The 24,967-nt window shown below is 38.3% G+C and overlaps 5 protein-coding genes across 10 annotated transcripts; 2 read left to right on the top strand and 3 right to left on the bottom strand.

The window, feature by feature from the left end:
• Positions 1-193: 193 nt before the first annotated feature.
• LOC139769910 (popeye domain-containing protein 1-like) lies at positions 194-14,953 on the bottom strand. 2 transcript variants are annotated; one of them, XM_071701438.1, is made up of 7 exons: positions 13,996-14,953; positions 12,292-12,624; positions 5,323-5,670; positions 4,688-5,085; positions 3,931-4,352; positions 3,344-3,609; positions 194-2,361 (listed from the first exon to the last, which is right to left on the bottom strand). In XM_071701438.1, exons 3-7 carry the CDS (start codon positions 5,656-5,658, stop codon positions 2,338-2,340), a joined length of 1,446 nt encoding a protein of 481 aa, XP_071557539.1. In that variant the 5' UTR covers positions 5,659-5,670; positions 12,292-12,624; positions 13,996-14,953; the 3' UTR covers positions 194-2,337. The 2 variants fall into 2 exon arrangements, with proteins under 2 accessions (XP_071557539.1, XP_071557541.1); XM_071701440.1 differs by lacking the exon at positions 13,996-14,953 and having other exon boundaries at positions 12,292-12,987.
• Positions 14,954-15,164: 211 nt separating this feature from the next.
• LOC139769906 (popeye domain-containing protein 3) lies at positions 15,165-18,198 on the bottom strand. 2 transcript variants are annotated; one of them, XM_071701429.1, is made up of 7 exons: positions 18,011-18,198; positions 17,607-17,741; positions 17,239-17,420; positions 16,917-17,156; positions 16,700-16,852; positions 16,246-16,399; positions 15,165-16,087 (listed from the first exon to the last, which is right to left on the bottom strand). In XM_071701429.1, the coding sequence occupies exons 1-7, from the start codon at positions 18,063-18,065 to the stop codon at positions 15,912-15,914; spliced, it is 1,095 nt and encodes a 364-aa protein (XP_071557530.1). In that variant the 5' UTR covers positions 18,066-18,198; the 3' UTR covers positions 15,165-15,911. The 2 variants fall into 2 exon arrangements, with proteins under 2 accessions (XP_071557530.1, XP_071557532.1); XM_071701431.1 differs by having other exon boundaries at positions 16,318-16,399.
• Positions 18,199-19,215: 1,017 nt separating this feature from the next.
• On the top strand, positions 19,216-21,020 carry LOC139769908 (uncharacterized). 3 transcript variants are annotated; one of them, XM_071701434.1, is made up of 6 exons: positions 19,216-19,351; positions 19,732-19,891; positions 19,965-20,146; positions 20,333-20,459; positions 20,542-20,714; positions 20,807-21,020. In XM_071701434.1, exons 2-6 carry the CDS (start codon positions 19,745-19,747, stop codon positions 20,889-20,891), a joined length of 714 nt encoding a protein of 237 aa, XP_071557535.1. In that variant the 5' UTR covers positions 19,216-19,351; positions 19,732-19,744; the 3' UTR covers positions 20,892-21,020. The 3 variants fall into 3 exon arrangements, with proteins under 3 accessions (XP_071557535.1, XP_071557537.1, XP_071557536.1); XM_071701436.1 differs by having other exon boundaries at positions 20,791-21,020; XM_071701435.1 differs by having other exon boundaries at positions 19,261-19,486.
• Positions 21,021-21,127: 107 nt separating this feature from the next.
• LOC139769909 (E3 ubiquitin-protein ligase MARCHF3) lies at positions 21,128-22,106 on the top strand. The gene is made up of 2 exons (XM_071701437.1): positions 21,128-21,369; positions 21,603-22,106. Exons 1-2 carry the CDS (start codon positions 21,148-21,150, stop codon positions 22,104-22,106), a joined length of 726 nt encoding a protein of 241 aa, XP_071557538.1. The 5' UTR covers positions 21,128-21,147.
• LOC139769907 (sin3 histone deacetylase corepressor complex component SDS3) lies at positions 21,470-24,735 on the bottom strand. 2 transcript variants are annotated; one of them, XM_071701433.1, is made up of 8 exons: positions 24,278-24,735; positions 24,041-24,104; positions 23,858-23,971; positions 23,239-23,440; positions 22,982-23,162; positions 22,464-22,578; positions 22,293-22,377; positions 21,470-22,233 (listed from the first exon to the last, which is right to left on the bottom strand). In XM_071701433.1, exons 1-8 carry the CDS (start codon positions 24,402-24,404, stop codon positions 22,138-22,140), a joined length of 984 nt encoding a protein of 327 aa, XP_071557534.1. In that variant the 5' UTR covers positions 24,405-24,735; the 3' UTR covers positions 21,470-22,137. The 2 variants fall into 2 exon arrangements, with proteins under 2 accessions (XP_071557534.1, XP_071557533.1); XM_071701432.1 differs by having other exon boundaries at positions 22,464-22,581; positions 24,278-24,727.
• Positions 24,736-24,967: the final 232 nt, after the last annotated feature.

Below are 24,967 nucleotides of genomic sequence, written 5' to 3'. Positions count from 1 at the left end.
AATATTTTGAAAATTATGTTATATTCATTGAGAAATATTATCTGTTTCATATTTTGATGATTTTTTTATACCTAATAAGACGTTAATTTTTGTGATTATATGAATTCTGAAATTATCTTGTTATTTTGTAATAATGGCAACAGTAGTGAAGAAAATTAAAAAGAGATTAGAAGCAGGATAGTTAGATTTGGCCTTGTGCTTAATTACACTACACGTTTTTTAATGTAGTTTTTATTTCTAACGTAATAGTCAACGAACATATTGTAATCGTAAATAATAATAACATACAATGTCGTCGTGATGTTGATGTGTCGCTGCTGCAGTCCATCTTTTTGCAATTTCATTTATTCCCTTGACACGACGTCGACAAAGATCACTCAAACGGATTCTTTCGTACTTTAGGCTCCTGTCTACGTCGGAAAATAGATCAGTCTAGCAAACGAGAATTTTTGAAATTTAAATTAGTTCTCTAAAAGCAATTTAACAAATCTATTAATCAAATTTAAACATTACTGCAAATATTTGGTTCAAAGCTAACCAAATTATAGCAGCAACTCAGTCTTTTTCAAATTTTGATTGCTACAAATATATAAAAGTTTCTATATCTTCTATATATACAATAAAAGCAGTTTTTACGAAAAGCAACTACGTAACGATAGAATATCAGTCTAATAAACAGTCTCGCGTTTGATTCGACGAAAATAATTTTAAGCAACGACGATCTTTTCCGACGTGCGCCTCTTAGAACTTCATACAATCCCTCGCAACATTACAATACTCTACAGCCACTTTTGTGTTTAACATTTACACTCGACTCTACACAGCCGTTTTAATTTATTTTATCCCTTTCACGTTTTTTTTTTGTTTAATCGTTTGTGCGTCTTTATTGATCTTCTACGGCTTCACTCTCACACGCGGTGATTATATAAACATAGAAACATACAAACACACATGTTTTTTTTTCTTCTACGTGTCACACGACACATAATTAGCTTTTTTCCGTTTAATCTGCGCGAATAATTAAACTTTGCTTTTTATAATTTGTATCTCGCCATCAACTACGTTTATCGAAGCACTTTATTGCAGGCTTTCTTTTTTTAACAAAGCACTTATTTGTTTTATTACACCCGAGTCATTCGGCTTGCTTTTCATTTCACTTTTAATTTTTTTCTGTTTATTTATTTAACGCATTTTACATTTGATTAAGAAATGTGCAAATGCAATTTTTCGTACGCCGGTGTTAGATAAAAATTGCTGCGTGTTTTTTCGACATATCACATTTATCATGAATGCGCATTTCATGCACTAATTTTATACAACGATCCCGATCTGTTTACGCTGTTCGGATGTCCTTCACTAATGATACATAGTAGTAATTAAATGTTATTTTTATATTTTCTAAATGTTATTTTTTATGCAATTGCGTAACGATCCATAGGTTAAGCGATTTTGCGACATCAATATTTGCGTATAAACGAATAAAAAGGCAGTTGCTCCGAATTGCAGATAAGAGCGCAGCAGGAAAATCTGTAGAATTAGGAATTTTTGAAATGCAAAAGATATCGAAACCGAAAATCGTTATGCGCGAAGGACACTCTAACTCGCGCAAACGCGAGATATGCGTGGGTGATTACCGCGGCAGCTATTTACGCACGTGTTTTTCTGTATGTGTATATAATCAGCGTTTCTCTGAAAGACTTAATAATTATATCCGTTGTAATCACAGTCGATGTAAAAGTGTACACAGAGGCGATGCTCATTAATACAATATATCTATATTTAATCTTTCGTTTACGACTTCTCTCTCTCTCTCCTTCATCGCTTATTCTTACTTCTCATGTCAACTCGTGAACGATTCACGTCCCTCTCCAGCACTCGGTCGAATTTCGGTCCACCTCGAAACTCTGACGGATGCCCCAAATGCGGTCGAAGGACATCGGAATATATATAAATTTTTTTTTCTTTTACGGCCGCCATCGCGGTTTCGATTTCACACGTGCGTGCGTGTCTAAAGCGTGGCACTTGCAGGATACGAAAATCAATCGGTCACGTCAAAACTGCGCCCAGCGACTTCGTCCATCCGCGCCCTTGCGATTCCGCGGTACTAAGATTTCTCATACCGAAGCGTAATCCGTGCGATACCACATGCACCGTGGCGTTCTCTCTTCCCGCCGAGGAAGTAGGCCATTCATCGGTATCGCGCCGACCGGAAGTTCAAAGGGTGAGTTTTGCGGCGTGCCGCAGGATGACAACGAGACCACGACGGGGCTAGGCGGAGCGTTGCGGCGACAGTGAAAGTAGAGGCACGCTGGCAGGCCCTTCCCCGTCGGGCGAGCGTCATACCGGTGTCTCGAAGGTCACCTGAAACATTTATTTTATAATTTGTGATAAAGTTAGAATTAATAAGAGATTAAAAAAATCGATTTAAGGAAGGATCCGATTGGTAGGTGGAATTTTTTCCGAAATGATGACAGAGGTAGTATCACGTTGACAGATCAGCAAGTCACACACACAAACGCGAAGACAGAAATTTTTATTTAAGAATATCAGAAAGTATGTTATTTTATCATTAAGCAATATTAAGCCGTATCTTGGTACACGTGCGGGTGTGCTAGACATCCGTTTATCAAGCTGTTAAAGTTACTCAAGTGGATCACGGCCTGCTATCTCTAGATCGGCGAAAGCCTCGGTAACCGTAAATGTAGAGGAATGTCTATAGTTAAACACACAAGATAACGTAATTACAGCGCTACTGTTAGAAACTGTAATTACGTTTCTCTGTATGATGTATTAAAGTGTACTAGACAATTTAAGCACGTTTGCTGAGGGAGAATCTGCAAATATCTTGTATCTTGTATCTGTATAGATTGTCGAATGTACTTCGTCCGACAATCAGAAGAACTTCAACTTGCTTATAGTAACACAAGTGTAGTACAGTTGTAGTACAGTTTGATTGTTCGGAGAGAGGAAGCGTTAATGATGACGATAAGGAATACGCTCCTTCCCGAGTAACATGATAGGTCACTGCGTACGTAACATAGTAAAGTATTTAAATAAGAAAATTGTACGTGGAAATTTTATTTTAATTTACCATAATTCATTTGATATTAAATTTAGGGAACGTAAACAAAATTGCGTTCGATGGAGTCTTCAGAAGAAATAAGAGAAAAGAAATATCGCTACACGCTTTTTTGTTAGCTTTTAGAATTCGCGTGTGCCTTTGCTTTATTTGATCTAAAAATAGCCGCTGCTTTTCCTGCGCCACGGGCTGGCACTCGATATCCTCTATCGTATCTCTGTAATGAAGTCAACATAACGAAGTCAATGAATGAAATCAACCCACTTCTCGAGTTCCTTTTTTCGATCGTTTCCTCTCGAGCTTCGGTGTTTGAGGTAGCAGGGTGTAATCGCCGCCAGCACCCCCGCTTCGTTGTCGCACCACGGGAGGATGAGTCGGCACGGGTGCTCGCGGAGGCGGCGAAAACTGGACACCCTGCGGCAGTAACGAGTAGCCGAGGTTTTGGCTTTGAATGAACGGCGAGGTCGGCGGGAAGTGGTTCGCCACTACCGGCGTCCAGTACTGGTGCGAATGCCGGGCCGGGGAATTCTCTGTGGACAGATAAAATCCCAATTACCTTGGCACGGTTAGCCTTTAAAGGGTAGCCTTTTTAATGCCCAACTCGAATGTCGCTCGTGTGACTCTCCCCCCCCCCCCCCCCCCGATTGCGTAAACCGAATTATTGAAGGTCTTGGCGAAGGCGACGAATTAAACCGTACAAAGTGAAATGTTACGGCAAACGTTCTTTGCATCTTTGCGATGTAAGATATTAATTATCAAGATCCAAAGGTCCAGGATAATATAAAGACTATGTAAAATAAAGAAACCATTTGATTTATCAAGGAAAAAATGGAAAAGGCTGCGACACTTACTGTCACTACGCGAATTGCTGTATTGCTTATGCGCCTTCCACGTTGTCGATCGAATCCTTCCAGCAGTTTCCGTATTAACGGCGTCGACGCTAACGCTTCTCGCGATCCCCCTGTAAGGATTCGATGTGGCGTTCTCACTGGCGGTCACGACACCAGCGACGTGCTCGTTAAGGGCGTACAACTTGGACGTAATGTCCTTACCGATGAGGGTGTAGAGAACGACCTTGAGCAGCGGCCTGTGCCGAAGCACCCTGAGTAACTTCATTCTCGTCCAACAGATATACGTACTGGGCTCCTCGGCTCGTATCGTCACCTGGAAGACGTCGGCATCGTGTTCATGCGTGGCCTCCCATTCGAGCGAATCGACGAATTGGTAGGCTCTGATGTAGTGCAAGTGTGTCCCGTCACAAGTTACCCTTAATCTGGAATCGAGGGAAGAACTCAACATCAAAGCTGCACGCAACATCCCCTATGTCTGACAAAGGAAAATTAATAAAATCTCCTCTCTCCGATAATGAATTACTGCAATATATGAAAAGAGATTGAGAGCGAAGAATATGAAAATAATTTTTAATTATATTTTTCGATATTAATGTCGAATCCATGAAAGTCGCAGAGATAGGATAAAAAAGGCGTCTGTATTAATTCAGTTTCAATTAGCCTTTAATTTCAACTAGGATCAGTCTTCTTTCACAAGAAGATAACGCTTCCGATAATTAACCTTAATAACCTTTAATTAAAAAGAAGGACTACCCACTTCCCACGCAAAAGAACAGACAGCTTCCTATCCGCCGGCGTGACCCCTTCCGTCGCGTACGTCTGATCGGAATCCAACTTGAGTATCCTCGCCTCCTTCGCCAGCTCTTGGAAATGCTTCTTGCTGACCTTGTAGGGCTTGAAGAGCTTCAAATAGAGTTCGGCTAGCTCGGGGTTGAGAGCCGGGGGCAGAAATCGACAGGCGAGTATCAACGAGTGAATGCCGTTTAACAGACCGAGGGCCAAGCACCATAACATGGCGTCCAGAGCGCATATGGTGATCCCGGCCCAGAGAGCCGCCAGCATGAAACCCGCCGTGAGAAACGTGCGAAGAGCCAGGATGGAAGCCTTGAACGAGCGCGGCACCAGAAACGCAGCCGCAAAAAATAAATTTGCTGCCTGAAATCAATATGATCAGTAATAAATTTATAATCTAAAAAAATTCAAATTATTAAAAAGCATTTTCTCTTTGAGCCCAAAACTTCAAATATAAATATATTCAAATATAAGTAAAACTTTCGAGAGATTTTTGAGGAAGAAATATATTGAAGGCATTGATTATTACTCATATTACGACGCGAAGAAAAGATCGCATAAACTTTAAGAAATTCTAACGTCTTCAAAGCGTATCTTCACCTGGAAGAGCTTGTGCTGAGCAGCCTCCCATTCATCGCAATAGCCACCCGGTGGCAACACCGTCGCGTTCAGTCTCTCGGTGACGTTGCTGACCTCAGTGCCGTTCCAGACGTCCAACCACAGTTCCGTGTAGTTGAAATCGTCCAGCGAGTAGCCGCCGAGATTCGGCAGACCGCTATAATTAAAGGTGTAGCTCTCGTTCGAGTAACTCGCCGTCGATGTCGACGAGGTGGGAAACGGCGTCGTCGTCGAGGACGAAAGGAGGCTGCCGCCGGCCGTCGCGGGTGAATCAGTCGTGTTCGCCATTTTTTGTCGAGGGCGCGTGACACGTGCCATCACCTTTGACCCCTGCAAGCCGAACGTTGCTCCCTTCTAAATATCAGTCTAAATATCTTTAAAAAATTCATAAGAATTACATTTGCCACTGTATTAGACACATACTCTTTAAATTATGTATTTCTCAAAATGCTTTTATAGTAATGCTATAGTATACTCATAAATAAATAATATTTTCCTTATAAGACATCCTTAAACCAATATTACGAAATAAACTAGAAAGTGCGATTCAAAAATATAAGAAAGCCAATCACTATATAGATTTCGCAGATTAAATATTTAATGCCATAGAAAGCGTGAAATTAATTTCTGCCGATTCTGCAAAGGCAAAGTGTTTAAAATCTCCATTTGCTGGAGATTGGACTTTAGCAGCTAATTGAGGTGCCACATTTTAAGCCGTAAAAATTCCCTTTCTACGAACAGTTTTTCGATATTCACCAGCGTATTCAACACGCTAGAACCGACCTTCCACATCGGGGACGTTGCATATATTCCTGCCCTTAATTTATCTAAATTATAGTTAAGCACTTGCCTGTCAGATTTACAACAGAAGCTAAAAGCGACTGGGCGATTAACGTGGAATATCGATTTGACTCTTCGTGATTCGGGATGCAATATCTGAGGTTTATTATCTTCGAGGTCGCGCCGCGCGAGGGCCTGCGTGACTTTAGCGTTTCGTTTCGCGCCGCGCCGCCGCGCCGACCCAAAGACTTCGCGGGGGATATTTTCTAGCCGAAACGGCGAAAATCTCGAAATAGCATGCAGTTAAGGATCGGCCACGTCATCGCCATCAGGAGAGTCGATTTTATCTGCTTTCAAGCTGTGCTGTACGAGAATGCCCTCGAAATTGCAGAGGCGTCCTGCAGACCGCATAACCGAACAAAACCTTTTGGCACGTACCTCTTGGCTTTTCTAGACTGTCTCCGAAGATACATCTGTGTAATTTATATCCTTAAGGAACATATCAGGTTTCATATGAAATTCATGTAACGTCATATAAAACCCATTTTCTTGCTTCTTACTTCGATCCAACGATTCCACTGTGATTTCTTACTAACATAAGCTAAAGCTAGCGATTTGCATTCTAATAGGTTTTTTTTACATTGAATAGAATGAATGCATGCGATTCTTATTCAGAATTAGAAATTTGATATTTAACGATACGAAAATACCGATATTCATCTATGTCACGATAAGCATCTGCTTTAAATCGCGTAAAATAATTTTGCATATTTTTCTTTTACAAGGGAAAGTATGCTGTTTATATTAGTTCAATTGTTAGTTCAGAATCAATTACGATTCAATATGAAAGTCACTGGCTCGCGCAATCTTATAAGAACCAATAAAGAAAAGAAAATCACTTGGAAAAGAATTTCGATTATCTTATATTACGAAGCATACTGTCGATACGAGCTGCGCAACCAGCCAGAAACGGCCAGAAAATGCCATTTAACACAGCACGCGCCAGTAATCGTGTGGATCCGTTCTCGGAATGATTCAATATCATCATTCGATTTTCGATATTTCCGTCCGGGGTGAGCTAGTGTCACGCTTCCATCTAACGGAACTACGTCAGCCTACCCGGAAATTCGTTGGAGCACTCTTTCCGGCCTGATTCGACTATCGTACAATGGATGTAAACTGGAATTTAGGATCAAGGGAGCGCGTATATTCATGACACTAATTATTGCCAGAGTTTTCTGATTATATCCTTCTTCTACGTCAGATATAAAAATTTAATACTTTTGCATTTGGCTCTGCGAAAGGACGATACGTGTATACCTAAAATCTATATTCGAAAGAGGCCACTAAATTTTATTAAATATTCCAACGATAACTAGGTTCGGTCTATTCTTCGCAATATCGAATATGACTTGGAAATATATAAGTAACATTTTTAAACTCGTGAGTTTCATTGGAAATATAAGTAACATTTTTAAACTCCGAGTTTCATTCGTACAATCTCACTCTTTGTGAGCTATACCGCTCTCATTATTTTTATACAGAAGTGTTACAAACCAACGACCGAGATTCCCCAAATAAAACAGTCGATATAGAATTTATATTTAAAACAATGGTTATACAGGTCGTATCACTCCGTGAATTGTGGAGAGAGAAAGCTAATTATATTAAGAGCATCAAAACCGGACATTGTTTACGCTTGATTCATCTTTGATATGGTCTAGTTTTGCCTGAGAGATTTCCTGAACGTATTAACTTGATTTCACGTTCCGTGCGATCTCTGAAGAGTTAACGTCTGCCTGCTGCAAGGGCAGCTCGTGCCTTTATGCAAATCCTAATTTGCGGCTTAGGCCGCGCCACAATACAAGTTTGATTTTATCTTGATATTCTTTCGCTTAATCTCGCTGTGACGTGAGCCGTCCCTCGCGAAAGGAAACGCGAAGTAACTAGATAATCGGCTTTGCGAGCGAGATTTTAACTGTAGATTTCATCAGCTCTCTTGTTATGCCCTGTGGGAGTATTCGTATTATCTTAATACATTCTCCAGACATTTTGTGGGACATTCTATAATAGCCGTAAAATCCTTTCCCTTTTAGAATTTCAATACTGTAATTATAATTGTATGTAAGAGCGCAAATATATTTATTTTAGGCTACTTATTTCGGATATTCGTGAATTGGATAAAAAGGAGGACAGAAAGTATAACACAAAGCGCTTCTAAAACATTTCCAAAACGATAATTGAGTTTGAAAAATTGAATAGAATTTTTTAATTTATCTCTATTTTTCGAAGGATTTTGAAATTTCTTTACTGTATTCCGATGTTACCTTGTTTACGTTGATGTATTCTTGCTCGTTAACCGATTAATCTATTTAGTGACGTTACAGCGGTAATCCGCATGAAACGAGCAAATATATCGAAGATACCTCTTACAAACGGCCGAAAAGTTTCAAGGTCATCGTGCCTCTGTATCGACTTAGCTCGTATGGTAATTAAGCACGAAAGCGGAGCTTTCGTGACTGGCTGTGCTCACTATCGCCCCAGAAGACTTATTCGCGAGTTCTGCATGGGCTCGGCTGGGTCAGGGTAAATCATGTGACATCATAACAGGGTGTGGTGATTTACGTGAGGTAAATCTTCTAAAGCCTCCTTGCAACGTGTACAGCTTGCATTTACGACGCGTCGAATTTTTATCCGTGCAAAGTCCAATTTTGAAGTCATGGATCGAATTCGCAGAAAAATTTTTTAGGAAAAGAATCTTGCATATAATCAATGATGAGCACAGCAAAGTTAAAACTAATAAAAATATTTAATAATATAAATACAGTATGTTGCGGATGTTTATTTCGATTGCTTTAAATAATCGTATATTACATTTGAATAACTCGGTATTAAATTTTCACTTCAAATTTAATAAAATAAATCAACAACTTTGTTTAAAAGAGAAATCAACTTCAAAGCTAACAAATTATTAACAGCTAACTGGCAGAATAATGATATTTCAGGATTTGGTATTCAGGATTCATTTCCAATAATACGTTACGTGTGTGCGACGTTGAATTAAATATTATTTGAACGTTATCTGCTATATCTTTTTCTCGATCGGTTTTTTATTCAAATCAGGTTAATTAGCTTCCTTCAATTCAAGCCAACAAATTAACGTCGATAACATATCGGGGGAAAAAAACGAGAAAACCAATATGCTCTCTTTCATTGCTCGTACCGTGAGTCCGTATGTAAATTGGGTCTCCTGAAAATATGAAAATAATCTTGTCGACGGGCAAGATATGGCTCGCGTGACGACAATCGCTTCCTTGCGATTTTACTTCCGTTTGCCACTTTGTTCCGACCTCGAAGATGTCGGCTTGGAAAACGTCAGTTCTATTAGTTTCAGGATATTTATAGAAAAGTAATAAAGTTTAATTGGAGGAAGTTTAATCATGAATATTTAAATTACGCATAATGCAGACGTAAATGGAATATATCTCTCCGTATATCATGAAAGAAAATCCCAATGAGAGGTAATTCCGTCATCCGCTTATCCTATTATCTGATAAAAATTCAAAAGCGTTGCGAAGTCGGCTATGTATAAAAATGCAGATGAGGAGGATGACTAAAATTCAACAGTGTCACGTAACCATTCCGACGTCACGTAACCATTCTGGAATCGACCTGGAATCGCCGAGCGGACACATTCTGTCATTCCCGATTCGTTTTACGATGGACAGCGGCGGTTTGTCGGGGCAGCTTTTGAATTAGATTAAAGCCGACGGAGGGTTTGGAGCCAACCCTTCGCCCTTCGATCCCAGCTCAATTCTCACCGAAACGGTGGCCGACCAGCCGCAGGAGACAGAAACAGCTCCGACAGTGCGGCGCTTGATCGGTCAATCCAATTTATGTCGATGAGATTACCCACCTTATTTCCTCTTTGCTCTCCATAGAAATGACTCGCCTTTTTCGAGGATCATTGAAACTTCCCGTGAATTTTCGGCATTGTACACTTGTTATCGTACTGTATTTCCTTTATCTGTGAATCTCTAGATTTGACGGCGCATCCAATATCATTTATAAGTTCGTAAAAAACCGTTTAGCAGATAAACAGATAAACAGATAAACAGATTGTAAATTTTAAAAAGTCTGACTATATTATGTTGACCAAGATTAATATAAAACTACAGTCACTAATTAAAATTTTTCCAAAACTATTTCAATCTCTTAATTAAAATAAAAAAAGCAGAATAGAAACTAAAAAATAAATTGTTACCCAATTATTATTTCAATAAAGTTGACTGGACATTTATAATTAATTGTGAATTGAATTTATCTATACTTTTGACTTAACAATAAAGAAAAATGATTTACATAAGAGATATATAGTAATACCCGTCAATATAAATAAATCTCAATTTTTGTAAAAATGTCATTTGTGGAGTCAAGGTTCTTGCTGGAGCATGTTGGACTTGCGCTTGGATTTACGCCGGGAACACTTGTTGCCCCGTTAAGCTTATCGTGAGCGGACATGAGCATGTAAATAGTTTTACGCGACTTCTCGACCTCTGTCCGGAGCTCGTGCGCGATTATTTCATAAGTCACAATCGTGTGTGGGAGCGCATTGTCCCTTTATCGACCTCGCGTCACTATTAATTTTTAACTATACCTTTCTTTTCTCTAGTATAAAATGACGAGTGCCGTTCTCGTATTCGTACGATCGTGTTGCGTCAAATTAGCTAACGTTAGTTAACACGCAAGTTGACTCTGCAATATCGTCACTCGACGTCGAGAAAATCGCGCGTTCCACTAATCTAAGACCATTACTACTTAAGCCAGTAGCGAAGGGCTCACTAACTCAGACAAGTAGTATAACTCAATCGCCGCAGTCAGTCGAGTGTAAAATTCGGTCGTGCGGATCGCGAGGCTGCTTATCATATAGAGTGGCGATCTTACCCTAAATCCAAGAGAAAGAAATACGAACATCTATTCTAAAACAAAATATATAACGAAACTTGCGAGAGAAAATGTATAATATCGAGGCAATTTTAAATGTCGCATAAATAAAAAAGAAGGTGAGTGTTAATTCTCCGAAGTGCGGAGGCCGAAGGTTACGGTATAGAAAACGCTTCGATGGGGTAGCGTTTACTCTCCCAGTAAACAGCCAGCAGCTGTCTACAATGTGGCGCGTGGGGTTGGCGCGAGCGCCGTACGAGAGGAGAGGGCTATCGACCCTATCGACAGCGACAGGAGGAACCACGCGGTCTGCTACGGGCAATTCTGTTTCTTAAAGGCCGCTATACACTACGACGCACGTGTCGGCAAATCGACTGCGAAGTCTGCGACGTTTTGTCAAAATGCAATATTCGAATATAAAATTCAATTCATAAGCGTCCTTTTTTTGTCCCAGATGGAAAATATTGACAGGCAACTTATTGTGCAGCTGCATGAATCAACATACGAACGCTGCGTCATATTGCGAGATTGAGAAGCGTTTGTACACATTTACACAGTAGGTAGTTTCACCGCGAAATGTTAAATTATTCAGAATATATTAATGCACCCCCATATAAATAGCATAATAAACATTTCCTTTCTGATTGCGCGGAATAAATTAAATTATAAATACAATTATTTAGTTTATTTAATTAGCTCCTTAATTTTATATATATATGTTTATGTTACTATAAATAAAATTATAATATGTATATTTGCTATTTTCACAATGTGAAGCTTTCAGTGATTTAAAAGCATTCCTTTTTATTAAAGTCATTCGTTTCAAGTTTCGAACATCTGCAAAGCTCCATTTCGCTCCTACACGCAGAATTCTTACGAATAGCGGCTGGTTATTTGCAAGTCTCGTCTGTTTTGCACGAACGTAAAGCAACAGGTAAATGCTCTAGTATCGCATGTCACAATTAATTTCTTTTGAGTCGAGACAGCGCGAACGCGACCGATTAGAGAGATTATAACATAAGATAGAGATCTTAATGGTTAAAAAGAGTATTTAATTCCCTGTAACGCGACCTTTCCCTCTTGCAAAATGGCACATTCTTTTCGTTATTTCCAGCTTATATAAAATGTTCTAAGCCTATCGCGTAACTTCGTAATTTTTATAGAAACAACTCAATTATTAATATGCTGTATTTTAATTTACGGTATTAATATCTTCTAAATCCTTACCTTATGGTGGATAAGCGATATGTCTTTTGGAGTGCAAGATGATACACCTCAGTCTGCTGTGAGTATGCGACGACAGCAGCGAACATGAAGGCGCTGAGCTCTCTTTGTCCTCGTCGGAATCCGCGACGCGAACGACGATCATTCCGCGCGACACCATCGCGACCGATTATTATTATTTTTTTTTTTTAAAGCAAGCTTGCTACGCAAGACAAGAATCACGTAGATCGATCACGTAAGTCACCACAAGTATAAAGTCACAATAATTATCGCGAGTCACCCGTGATTTGTTTTAACGAAACGTTTCTAGTTTCTTCGCCGCACAGTCGTTGACGCCTGAAACATTACACGATTTACAAATCAGCGATAACCTAACTTTTCCTTTAACTATTTAAGAGCTAAACGAGCCTCACAATCTTGTATCTTGATACTGCAAATGAGTTCACGCAATTTAAGTTTGTTTAAGTTTTGATGATTGAACCGCGCGAAGCGATTATAAAGTGCCAGTTACTCTCTTTCCTACTTATTTTAATTAGAATTTAGTTGACAAACATAAATAAATTGGTTTTCTTAAATCAATTTTTAAATTTCTTAGAAAAGACATTACAGATTAAAAAGAACAAAAGCGAGAAACGGGGAGAGAGATAGTCAGAAATCTGTTCTTTAATTATGGTAATTTAAATTTTAAATTTTGAATATCTGAATCGTTTAAAATATTAGAGTTTTATATTTCGATTAATTTAAACCAAAATTTTTAAGAGGATTAAAATTTCTGTTACATATTAAATACAATTAAGGAATTAAAAAAGAAAAAGATTTGTTAATTAATTAATTAATTTTTGGATTAAGTTTGCGACAATTAAGCTTTCTATTAATTTAAAATAGTTTCAAATATATATTCTTCGAGAGGATGAAAGAAGCGTCATATCATTTTGTTACGCAGGATTATGAAGCACGAACTCTCATCCGTCATGAACAATGATAGCTCGCCAACTTTTATTCGTAACCCAATTATATTCTGCTGACTAACACACAATGTGGCACCAACTCAAACGACCATTATCTCTTTGCAGTCCACGCGAAAGTCCTTAAATACAGATTATCCCTTTCGGTATCTCGTAAGCCCCGCAAGTAATGTCAGGTGTTCTTGCATCGGTTGCAGAACTACCAAAATTAATCTCTATAAACTTGCCTGCTAGAATTATTAAACAAAAAAAGATGTATTCTGACATGATATTCAGTAGCCAATATCTCGAGTGCATCACTTTTGATTTGATCAATAGCGATTACGTTTTAATTATCTCTCTTTCTCCCATTCTCTCTCTTTCTTTCTCTCTGTATAAATTTTTTTTAAGCTTTTCGATTTTTGTTGCTACATCGAGCTTGAAGCAATCTGGACGAGTGAACACGATATCGCTACAGTCTCTTGCGAGAACAACAACTACGCGTCCAAGATGCATGTTTTCATCACGCTACTAATCAATAACAATTATATATCATGCTCATTAGCTCTCTTTCTTATTTGCGACTCCGTGAATTTCCCACGCGATATTACACAGCAATACACCCTACGGTCCAGCAGCGAGAGCATCATTCTCTCTCCTCTGGTAGCTTCACTGAAAGCCTCCTCGAAAACGCGCGACAGCGTCTTTCTCTCCCCCCCCCCCTTTCTTTCTCTCTTTCCAGCATCCCCTGTTCTTAACGTACCGGATGTTCCGTTCGCTTGTCAGCAGGGATACGGCAGCATCACCAGCCTGGGAAACAGGTCGTATTCTTCACTGGAGCACTGTTTACACGGCAAGCTGGACGTCATGGTCACTGCCGCCAGAAGCGAGGGAGAGCGGTCCTCGGTGACAGCGTGTCCTTCGTCCTGTCGACGGTGACGGTGACGACGGCGGTGGCGGTGGCGGTGGCGGTGGCGGTGGCGGTGGCGGTAGCGGTGGCGGTGGCGATGATGTTCTCCTGCTCTTCCCACGGTATCCTCTTAGCGAAACGCGGCCTCATCGGCGCGGCGGGAGGACGCAGTACAAAGAACGACAGCCACTTGTACGCTCATCTCCGCGCGCGGAGTCTTTTCTCGCCGATGGTGTGCACGCACTCGGAGCACGGGCCAGCCAGCCTTGCTCTTTCGTTGGTCACCCTTCGGAGCTTTTCTCACCTCTTTTCCTCCACCTCCCTCCCCTCTTCATCTGCCCACCTGTCCACCTTCAACCCCCTCGCTCGATCGCGCTCGAGCGCGCGTCCCTCTCGCTCTTAGCCGCCCCGACCCGCGACCTGAGGGCGCGAAACTGCACGCACTCCGGGGGTTGCACACTCCACACGATGACGCGCCTCTGGGGGCTCTCGCGACACTAAACCACCCTTGGAGCTAGCACCACGCCCTCCGCGTAGGTGGCACCACCGCTCGCTAACCCCCTTTTCGAGGCCGAAGCACCTGCTATAAGTCTCATTCGAGGGTCCTTCGAGTGGTCTTCCTCTTCTATCAACCGAGGTGCTTCTCTCTCTCTTTCTCTCTCTCTCTCTCTCTTTCTTTCTTTTTGTCCCCTTACTCCTTATTCTTCATTCTTTTGAACGTGATTTCTTCCGTACTCTCGAAATCTTTTTCAGTAAATATATTCACAAAAGAATGAAATTCAGGAAAAGAAAAAAAATTTCTTTTAGTAAATTTAATAATTGATGTTTAACGTTATAATTAAAAAAATCAAAATACAAGCATATAATAATCTTGAAGTATATAACATTTAATTAAAAAATCTCAAGTTTGATTATTTTTTCTTCTCAAAACACTTTTAGAAAAATTTATTAAAGACATTTAGGAGTTTATATAGGATAAAAGTGTAAAATAAAATCAATATAACGAATAAATTAACAAAGCATTCTATTTTTAATAACGTATATTCTTATTTATTTCGTTATAAATAAGTTTTTTAAAGTTTGGTTAAATATGTAAGTATTTGTCTCACATCTTTAGTAAAAAATTTTTTGGTAAGAAATTCTAGATTTTTTTTTGCTATGCTCGTCAACTTCGATATTTACAAAAACATTATAGGCGCATTATATGTATTTACTTATAAATATTGGATTTATTTTACGTTTGTTTTTTTTTTTCGAAAATTATTTAGAATACTTTCGTAAGCACTGTTTTTTTTTTTGCGAACTAGAATCTTTACAATGTTTAAGAGCGTCGTTAAATTTGATATTTACACATATGTACATAGTATTAAATTTACATTTATATAACTATTTTTTGTAAGGTACCTTCGTTGCGAATTTCGTTGCCAGGCAACAAACCTACAGAGTATGTATACAATATTGCGATCAGTATATAGAAATGTAATCCTTTGAGTTTTAATTATTCCGTAGCGAAATTCAAGGGATGGCTGATTACGTAATAATTTAACACTAAAAATCGTTACATAACTTCATTCTGGCAAATTAAAATCCAGAAGTATAAATGCATTAAACGGAAGTAAAGGTATATGTGCGTTCTTCTTTTATTGCAAGTCATCGTACGACGGCCAACACTCCGCGTTTTTATAGTCAAAGGCCTGTATATCGTGGTTAGGATCGACGTCGTCGGCGTCGTCCATCACGTTCTCGTAATTCGAGTAGTTGGCGTAATGCTATTCCTCGTCAACGATCTCGCAGCTGTGATACTTGCTGGAGGAGTCCAGCCAGCTCTCCACGCCGCTGGAGGCTAGATCGTCGCAGGACGGCAGTTCCGGAAGGGGCTCCATGCTCGGCGCACCCTTCTTCGTCAAGTTGTTCACCGCGCGTTCCTTGGGTCTCGCGCCGCTAACTAAAATCAACGATCATTCAATGAGACAATCGTTTAATATTGATATAAATCAAGACAACGCGGAGTAGGAAAATAATTTCTTCATTTTCAAAATTTCCTCCGAGTGCATTAAAAGTAATTTTTTGATTAACTTAATTTGGTTTTAAGTTAGTAAGTACCGTTGTTAGACGTTGGTTTGATTTCTGTCCTGCGGGTCAGCGACTGTCTAGCTCGAAGACTTCTATACTCACCCCCCAAACCAGTGCTGATCCCTAAACCGGCGCTGATACTAGGAAGACGAATGTCCAAGTGTGATCCTTTATCCGTAACCATCTAAAATTTCGATAAGATGAAAACATCGTCGAAGATAATACAATTATAGAAAAGGAACTTTATATTAAAGGAAATATAACTTGTTTTAAATGTTATTACATATTAAAATTATTAAAACGATGTACATATTAAAATGATGTTTAATGTAACAATTTAAAAAAAACGTACTTATATAAAAAAAAACAAAATTTTTGCGATAAAAGAAAGAGAGAGGAAAAGCGAGAGATAGTTTTAAGATAAAATTCATTAATCCAATTTTAAAATAAAAGTAATTTTTGTATAATTCTTTTAAAAGAGTACCTTGCTATTCATCGCGTATAGCTTCGTTGCGATATCTCTTGCCACCAGCGTAGTTAAGACGGTTGCAAGATAAGTTTCCTTTACAAGCAGATATTCCAAGGCTGACCGCTGCCAATACAAATACCTGCAGGAACTCGCCGCTATGATGGATACCTGAGATATTCAATTTGACGTAGAATTTACAATAATTGGAATAGAAGATTAATCAAAGTCGTACCTTAAATTTATCATCGGCGGAAGATCGAGAACTTTCGAATTCTGGTGAATCCAGAAACTCACAGGGCAGTACCGGATGCAGAAACTTAATTTCGTTTATGACGTTGACTTTCCCAGAGAGCAGCAAACCTAATCTATCTGTTCTCGTTAGATTTTGCATCGCGTACGCCTCGCCAGCATGAAGAGACATTATCGTCGCAAATTCTGGGGATACCAATCGCTTGAATTGTATCCGTGAGACCTACGCGAGTTAAAGAAGTTAAAAAAAAAGGATTGATCATAAAATGCTTCGCAAAAAAATTTCTTTCTTGAGAGAAACTCACTTTGAAGGGATAAAAAAGCGTGTGATAAACTTCTTCCAATTCGGGATCGAATCTGATGGGTCTCATTTGATAAACGATGTACACTAATTGACCGATATTGAGCAATAAGAAACTGAAGTTCCAGGAGAAGATATCTGGTGCGCAGATCACGTGCCAAGCCCATCCTGATAGCAACATAAAACCTAAAAATAGATAGTGGGGTCAAGAAAAAATTTTATAATTGCAAGTTAAGAGAAATAAAATTATATCAGTTTTTCATAAGATTTCTTATAAAGTTAATTCCGTATAAAAATTAACGACATATCTTTTAGACCACTGTGTGTTGCTTTCATCGCTTTCATGATGTGGACAATCGTCTAATTACTTACCTATAATTAGCACTGAATGCATGAACAAAATGCCCTTTTTCGATGACGGTGCCGAGTACGACAGTGCGAAGCAAAAATTCGCCAACTGGAATAAAATATGCTGAGGCTGTTGCCACAAGCAGAGTGCGATGTTTCCTTGAAAAGGAGAAAGAAGAATCAATGGATTGATTTATTGCTTTTCATTAACTCTCTATTCACATAAAAGTGGCAATATTACTGCCGCGTGCAACGTCTTTTCATTCATACGATGGGCAGCCCCTAATTATCACGACTTTACATATTTACGAAAAAATTGAAAAACTGCTTATTCCGCATGTTTTTAATAAATAAGAATTTTTTTTATCAATACGACAGAATTAAATCCCGGTCTAAAACGCAAAAATTCTTTTTTCTCCGGAACTTACCGATATTAGTGTTGTTGTACGACAGCAAAGGATCGTGACCCAATCCAGGACTCATTTTTCTCAAAGAAATTACGCTGTTACGTGTTAAAATACACTATTACGGATACGAGAATCGACTGTTCATGTTCAGTGATATTTCTCGGACAAGAGTTCGATGTGTTTTCACCCCTCGCACATGCGGATACTGAAAGATCTCCCTTAGGGCGCATGTGCTGGTCTCACAGGGTCGATATTGTTTCCCGTCGGTCCGAAGGGATTAAATGGGTAATTTTGCAATACCGATTCGCGATAAAGAAAAATTGTATATAATATATACAGGAGGAATGAATTATTATAATAAAAGGAAAAATATATTTTTGTGATACACAGAAAAAATTAAAGAAGATTAAAAAGGGATTATTCTAAAACTTTATTGTAAAACTTCTTTTGAATTCTTTTCCATTTTGATTATTTTTAATATTTTGGTTTTATTGAAGAAATTTATAGTAGGAAGTTCAACCAACCAAAAAAATAGATATATTATATATAAACAGAGAAGAAACTTTTTTATTTTGTTCACTTAACACATATTTAAATTCAAATTTACATATACATATTTTTAGGAATAGAATTTGATTATACATATACATATATTTAAACTTATTATAACATTTAAATGTACAGATTTAATAATTTTTTTTCAAGTGGTAGTTTGCACACACAAAACACTCCCTCTGATATAAAAAGATTTTACACAATTACAATTTATAAAATATGTCCTTTCTTATTTCATTTACATGGCAAATTCGACACCTTCGCCTTTCATATGTCTGTCTGTTTCAGATATTTTTACCAATTCGTGTTGTTTTAAAGTAGTGGAAAGCCTCAAATTATTTGTTTATTTTATAATAATCAAAGAATTTAAAAAATATAACGGATTTTTCCCTGTTTATATCTGATATGAATATCTCTGATATAAATAATAGATATGTGTTGCATCAGCGATCGTTAACGGTCGGCACACAAGTGACACCAATGTGACATCGTTGGTCATTAAAGTATTGATAATGAGAAAATATTAATTCTTTTATTTAAAAAATGATATTTTATAGTTCCCGCTATCACAAAATATTTTTCAAATGATTAGGGATATTTCATCACGGAACAACGCTTCGTTTCTTGATGTTTGCAGTACTGATATGTTTCGACGCGCGCTTCCGTTCGACCGGCAAGGCGCTGAAGTTACTGCGGAATCGATAAAGAGTTCAGAATGGAAGCCAGTCATAAACAGCTTATTTATCTTCGCAATAATCGGCCGCCGCGAGCGCTTGCGACGTGCGACAAATCGTTCTGGGGTTTCAAGTGAGTGCAAAAGAAAATTGGCCGTAAATATCACAGCTTATTGCAGCCTGACATCCGTTTCCTCGCACAATTAAACGGCTGAGGCATAAGTTAACGTGTTTCTTGCGCGACTTAACCTCCCGGAACGAAACCAAAGTGCGTGTCTGAAGGACTCTTTGTCGCCCTTACATCCTAATTTTGTATTGATTGTCTATTCATTTACTTGTTTTTGACGAGAAGAAATTTTTTTTTGTCTGGATAAATTTCTTTCCCGTTCAAATTTATTAATAATTCATTATATGTAACTTTTGTATATTGTGATGTTGAGTGTAATAAGGAAGCTCTGGTCAAAGAAAATTTTCCACGAGGGCTGACAACTGAAAATGACATTTTTCTTGCAGCTGCAGATGATCAATGTTGGAAGGATGGTATTGCAGATCCATTGCCAACAACAATGCAGATGCAGAAGAAGAAGACGATGAGGAGAGTCCCGAGGAAGAAGTGCCTAACTATAAGGACCAGTATCGTAACCTCAAAAGGAAGCTGAAATTTTTGATTTATGTATGCAAGGAATATTTCGATATCCTAAAACACTTTTCCACATTATTTATTTCATGACGAAATTATGTTGCAGGAGAATGAATGTTTCCAGGAAGCTTTGCGTTCCACACAAAGAAAACTGCTCAAGGTGAACAGGGACAAGAGTTTCCTATTAGATCGCCTGCTGCAGTATGAAAAAGTAGATGCGTCATTCAGCGAAAGCGATGAAACCGAATCATCAGATGAGGAAATTGTTCGTCTCGACAATTCCAAGAGGTAAGGAAATTATATAATGATCTGATTATGAAATAAAGGAAACTTTGTTTTAAACCAATGAGAAATTGTTCAAATAGTTTATCTATGACTATGCATTGTAATAATATGCAATATAATATAAAAAGCATTACCCATAAAATACAATTCTTATGAATTCCTTATTACATCAATATATGTAACTTTCAGGAAGAAAGTTGAGATGAATATCAACAATCACACTTCTCATCATTCGTCAATGGTCACAAAACCACTCAGCACTAGCAAGAAGAAAAGGAGTACACCAAAAGTTGCTAAAACGAACAACATACCTGTAGTAAGTGCATTTAAATTTCATGTAATATGTTTAAAAGTCAATTTTTATTATGAGACTATTGTAATTGATTTTTTTACTACAGGTACAATCCTCGAATAATATGGTTCCAATATCCTTGATGTCTGATGGACACATGACACCTGAAGAGGTAGAAAGACACTTGGAATCTCGTCAGACATATCTGGAACTTGTGCCAGAGAAAGCACCACCGACAGTTCCAACAGAAATGTTTAGTAATGATCCTTCCTTGGACAGGTAAGTTTTTCTCTTTGTTGCTGATAAATATTATTTACCTCTTTTTGGATTTCTAATAAAAGTGAAATTATTAAAGTAATAAATTTTTTTAGTGAGTCGAACGAAATTGGAGAACTTGAGACGTCGCCCAGTAATATGGGTGAAGATTGCCTCAGTGTGGACATGATGGCGGAGTGACAAACATTCGTTTATAGTTTACTCATTAATTATAAAGTGCACATATAGTTACATGGTTCTTTAAGATTATTTCACGCGACTAACTCAACTGTATCCAGTATAATATAATACAAATTTTTATACACACAATATTAAAAGATGCTCCTAACTTTAATCCCCTTTTCCAACTACATCTGTGAATTATGATACATCATCTGTCTCATGTTTCACACAGTCATTTGTTTATAAAAATATTTGCAGAAATTTCATTCTCGTGATGATTGAGAAAAGTAATTCAGTAGCCGACATTTTAGATAACATAATTTCAAAAATAGAAATAGAACTAGAACAGAAGCCATCGTTACACATAAACCAATCGGAGTTCGATGTTGCGTTAGAAAAAAGGAACGAATTATCATCCGATTCGGTGGACATAAACTGTCGTATTTGTTACGACCCTAATCAAGAACTACCTATTATATACCCATGCAAGTGCAAGGTTCGAGAGAACAGTGTAAATAAAAATTCAATTACGTAATAAATTGGAGAACCAAGAATTAAAAATTTTTAAAGATGCAGAACATTGAACATTCACACAGTTCTTTATATTGCTTTTATTGTTTCATCTTTAATGAATATTCCAATTTATGAAGTGACTTCATTTTTTCGATCACATATATTTGAAGAGCGTTTCAATAATCATATAATTACAATAATGATAATTTGGATTAGGGAACGATGGGCGCGATTCATCTGAAATGTTTGGAGCGATGGTTAGAAGAAAGCAATAGGAATAATTGTGAATTGTGCGGTCACGTGTTCCGGATGGAACGAACGCCTCGTTACAAGGTTTTTTGGTCTGTCGTAATTTGGTTGTGCCTGAATCAGAACGAGCATCAGATATATGTCCGCAATGTGAAGGCCGATCTACTCAGATGTCTTATAGTCACCCCAGTGACCATTGCGTGTTCCTATATCTGTGTAGTGGCTGCCGATTTTTATGCTATGAAAAATTATGACAATTTTCCACCCGCGCGATGGACCACCTATTCCCTACTGTCAATGATGGCGCTACTAATCCTGTCTTTCTTCGTTTGGATCTACATGGTGCTACAATATCACCAAAAAGCATGGTTTTACTGGTGGCAGAAAACCAGTAGCGTAAAAATCGTCGACTTAATGCCGGAAAATATCGCTTTAATTAGAAACGACAGATGTGATGTGCCACAAGTCTGACAATAGATGCCAAAGATAATAGAGAAGTTGATTAGGAGGCCCGTCGTTTGATGGAGATCTTTCCACGACTCAGCTGCGATATGTAAATGCGTACTTTGCTGCTGTCCGATACTTTCTTCACCCAGATCTGAAAAAATATGTACCTTGCGAAGATGCGCGATTTATTTAAATGCTTCGAATACTTACCGCTTCGGTGCCGATTGCAGAAATGTTCGCTGCGAACCTATTAAGATCCTTGCCTTCGACATAGACAGGTTGACCACGATGGAACCTTTAATGAAATTTTACCAAAGGATCCCTTTATATTTAAGAGGAATCAAGTTTTAAATATAAATAGTAGAAATAAATCGAAGGTACCATCTTCGCTCATATAATAATTTCCCGTCCTCTATCCGAGTTTCCACCAATGGAGTCTCAGGCGGCTGTGATATATGTTGAGATGGAATATTTACCGCGTTGTAATGTGGTAAAACTACTGTAAATACAGCGTTACGGTTATGCATTAATTAAAAAATTTATTTCTTATTCTTAATCTTTACATTGATTATACGTTCGCGCTTTTGCGTCTATGTACAAGGTGTCACAAAATTCGAGAATCAAAATACTGTAGCTCTGAAAAAAACTAAATATTGAAAGTTATAATTGAAATTGGCTAGCTCGAAATTCTGTGAATTCTTGCACAAGGAACAAAGAGTCATAGAGTGCGTTCCGTTTCACACATGATGCGCATAATGCATCACTTACTTATCCTTGTTCAACATTTGGTGAACAAGGATAAATGAAACGGAACGCACTCATAGACTTTCACTACATATTTTTCCAATATTCTGCTAGTATTTTGTATTTTGAATTTTAGGATACCAAGTAATGTGCACCTGGCTTGCGAATGGTGGTTGGCGCTTTTGCGCGATTGATCGCTTTTAAATCAAGTTCAATGTCTTTCTCATCCAATACGTAATTCAGTTGTGCGGGAGGCGGTTTTCGCCTTTTTTCTACTTTTTCAGGTACTGGGTCGTTGGGACGTCTGCGTAATTTTCTCGTCATTACTGGCTTCACCTAATTAAAAGATAGAATAATGTTAATAAGAGATATACATGGTATCACTTAAAGCAAAAAAGATAAATCCAAATACCTCCATGGAATCACCAGTAAGTTCCATCGTGTGACGGTCTGATTCGATCATTTTTCGCTTTTCCTCCATATCAGTAAGTAGATTTTCCTTAAGATCGATCTTTTTCTCTTCAAACTCTTTCACTGCTGCTTTCTTCTCCAATATGTAATCGCGCTCTACCCATTCCGTCAGGTAATCTCGATAAATTATATTCAGTCTTAGTCTGATAAAGATAAAATCTCAATTAGTATGAATTCTATGCAAATTATGGCCTAGTTTACACCGTGCGACCTGATCGCGACCTGACCTATGCCCTGACCTAAAATAGGCTTCTAAATAAAATGTTTACACCATGTAGACCTATGATACATTTGGGTCGAATATAGGTAAAAATTATCTATTGGTATCTATTGGTACACTCTCTGCACTTTAGGCGATCTTTAGGTCACCTACGTTTACACTCGTTACGTCATGTGGCCTAATTTAGGTCAGGGCACGCGAAACAGAAACCTGACCGAAGCGAGGTCATAACTGTTTACATCGTCGCGACCTATCGTGTTTGGGTTGAATATAAGGTATAGGTCGCGGCCTAAACACACGGTGTAAACTAGACCAATATCAATAATAAGGGAGCAATTACCGTTCTTTATATTGTGCTTCCAATCGTTTTAGCTTACGATTGTATTCAGGATGCGTGCCCTCCTTCAACTGCTGCAGCTGCTTTTTCAAACTGGCTAATTTATCCTGGTACATCCTGAAAGATTAAACATTGAAATTTAATTTCTAGTGGTAAAATCATGTATATGTAACTTTGTAGGCTTACTGTTCTTTGATTTCTGTATATTCTTCGGATTTTCCCATGTCGGTTTCGCTCGCCTCCTCAGTATCTAAAAAGTTTCCGTTGAGTTCGTTAACTTTTACAAATACTTCTCGATGCGTTACTTAAATTATATATTACTTAATATATTACGGGGAAGTTATAACTTAAAAATTACGAGCACAAAACCATGCGGGAAAAATACTTCTCGTGCAAACGCATATAATTTCTTTTCATTATAACCTTCATCGCTTTCATCTTGCTCCTCGGCATCCCTGTCCTCCTCCAGGTACTCCTCATTATCTTCGTCGAGGTCATAATCGTCCTGACGATCGTACATTGTAGAAAACGGTGAGTCTTGATACGACATCGTCACTCATATCTACGCGATGCAAGACGCAACACTTCTGATCGCGAATCGCGACACACAAGGGGGGGGGGGGTTTTCAGTTCCTCCTCGGATGAAGAGGGGTTAGGTGCCTTGTACGCTCGCGACACACAACAAACGCTGCGGGTTAGGTTAGATTGGTTAGGTTAGTTCCTTTTTTTTACGTCACTCTGCGATGCTCTGCGACTCTGCGACCTCTGCGACTATCGCGAACACCAACCTCTTCGGTCAGGCTCGATCAAAATGGCCGCCGCGCGTTAATTACCACCAAAATGCGTTATCAAAATTTCAAATCAAGTTATCAAATATTTTCTTTGACATACCACAGAGTAGTTAGTTATTAATTAGTTAGTTATTAAGTAGTTAGTTAGTTATTAATTGATTTCAACCAATAATGCACAATTTTATTTTATTTAACGGTAATCTGTTACTTGCTTATACCTTTTTCTTAATACTATAGTATCAAGGAAAAGGTATAAGCAATATTTTTAAGGCCGTCTTGCTTGTACCGAATGCTATTGCAATTAAATGCATTTTGTACTCCG

The sequence above is a fragment of the Temnothorax nylanderi genome, unplaced genomic scaffold (assembly GCF_030848795.1).
Source record: "Temnothorax nylanderi isolate EJ_2023f unplaced genomic scaffold, tnyl_v1.0 TNYL_tig0025_pilon, whole genome shotgun sequence".
Lineage (NCBI taxonomy): Eukaryota > Metazoa > Arthropoda > Insecta > Hymenoptera > Formicidae > Temnothorax > Temnothorax nylanderi.
Note: the sequence above shows the minus strand (reverse complement) of the source record. Positions and strands in the feature narration are given on the sequence as shown.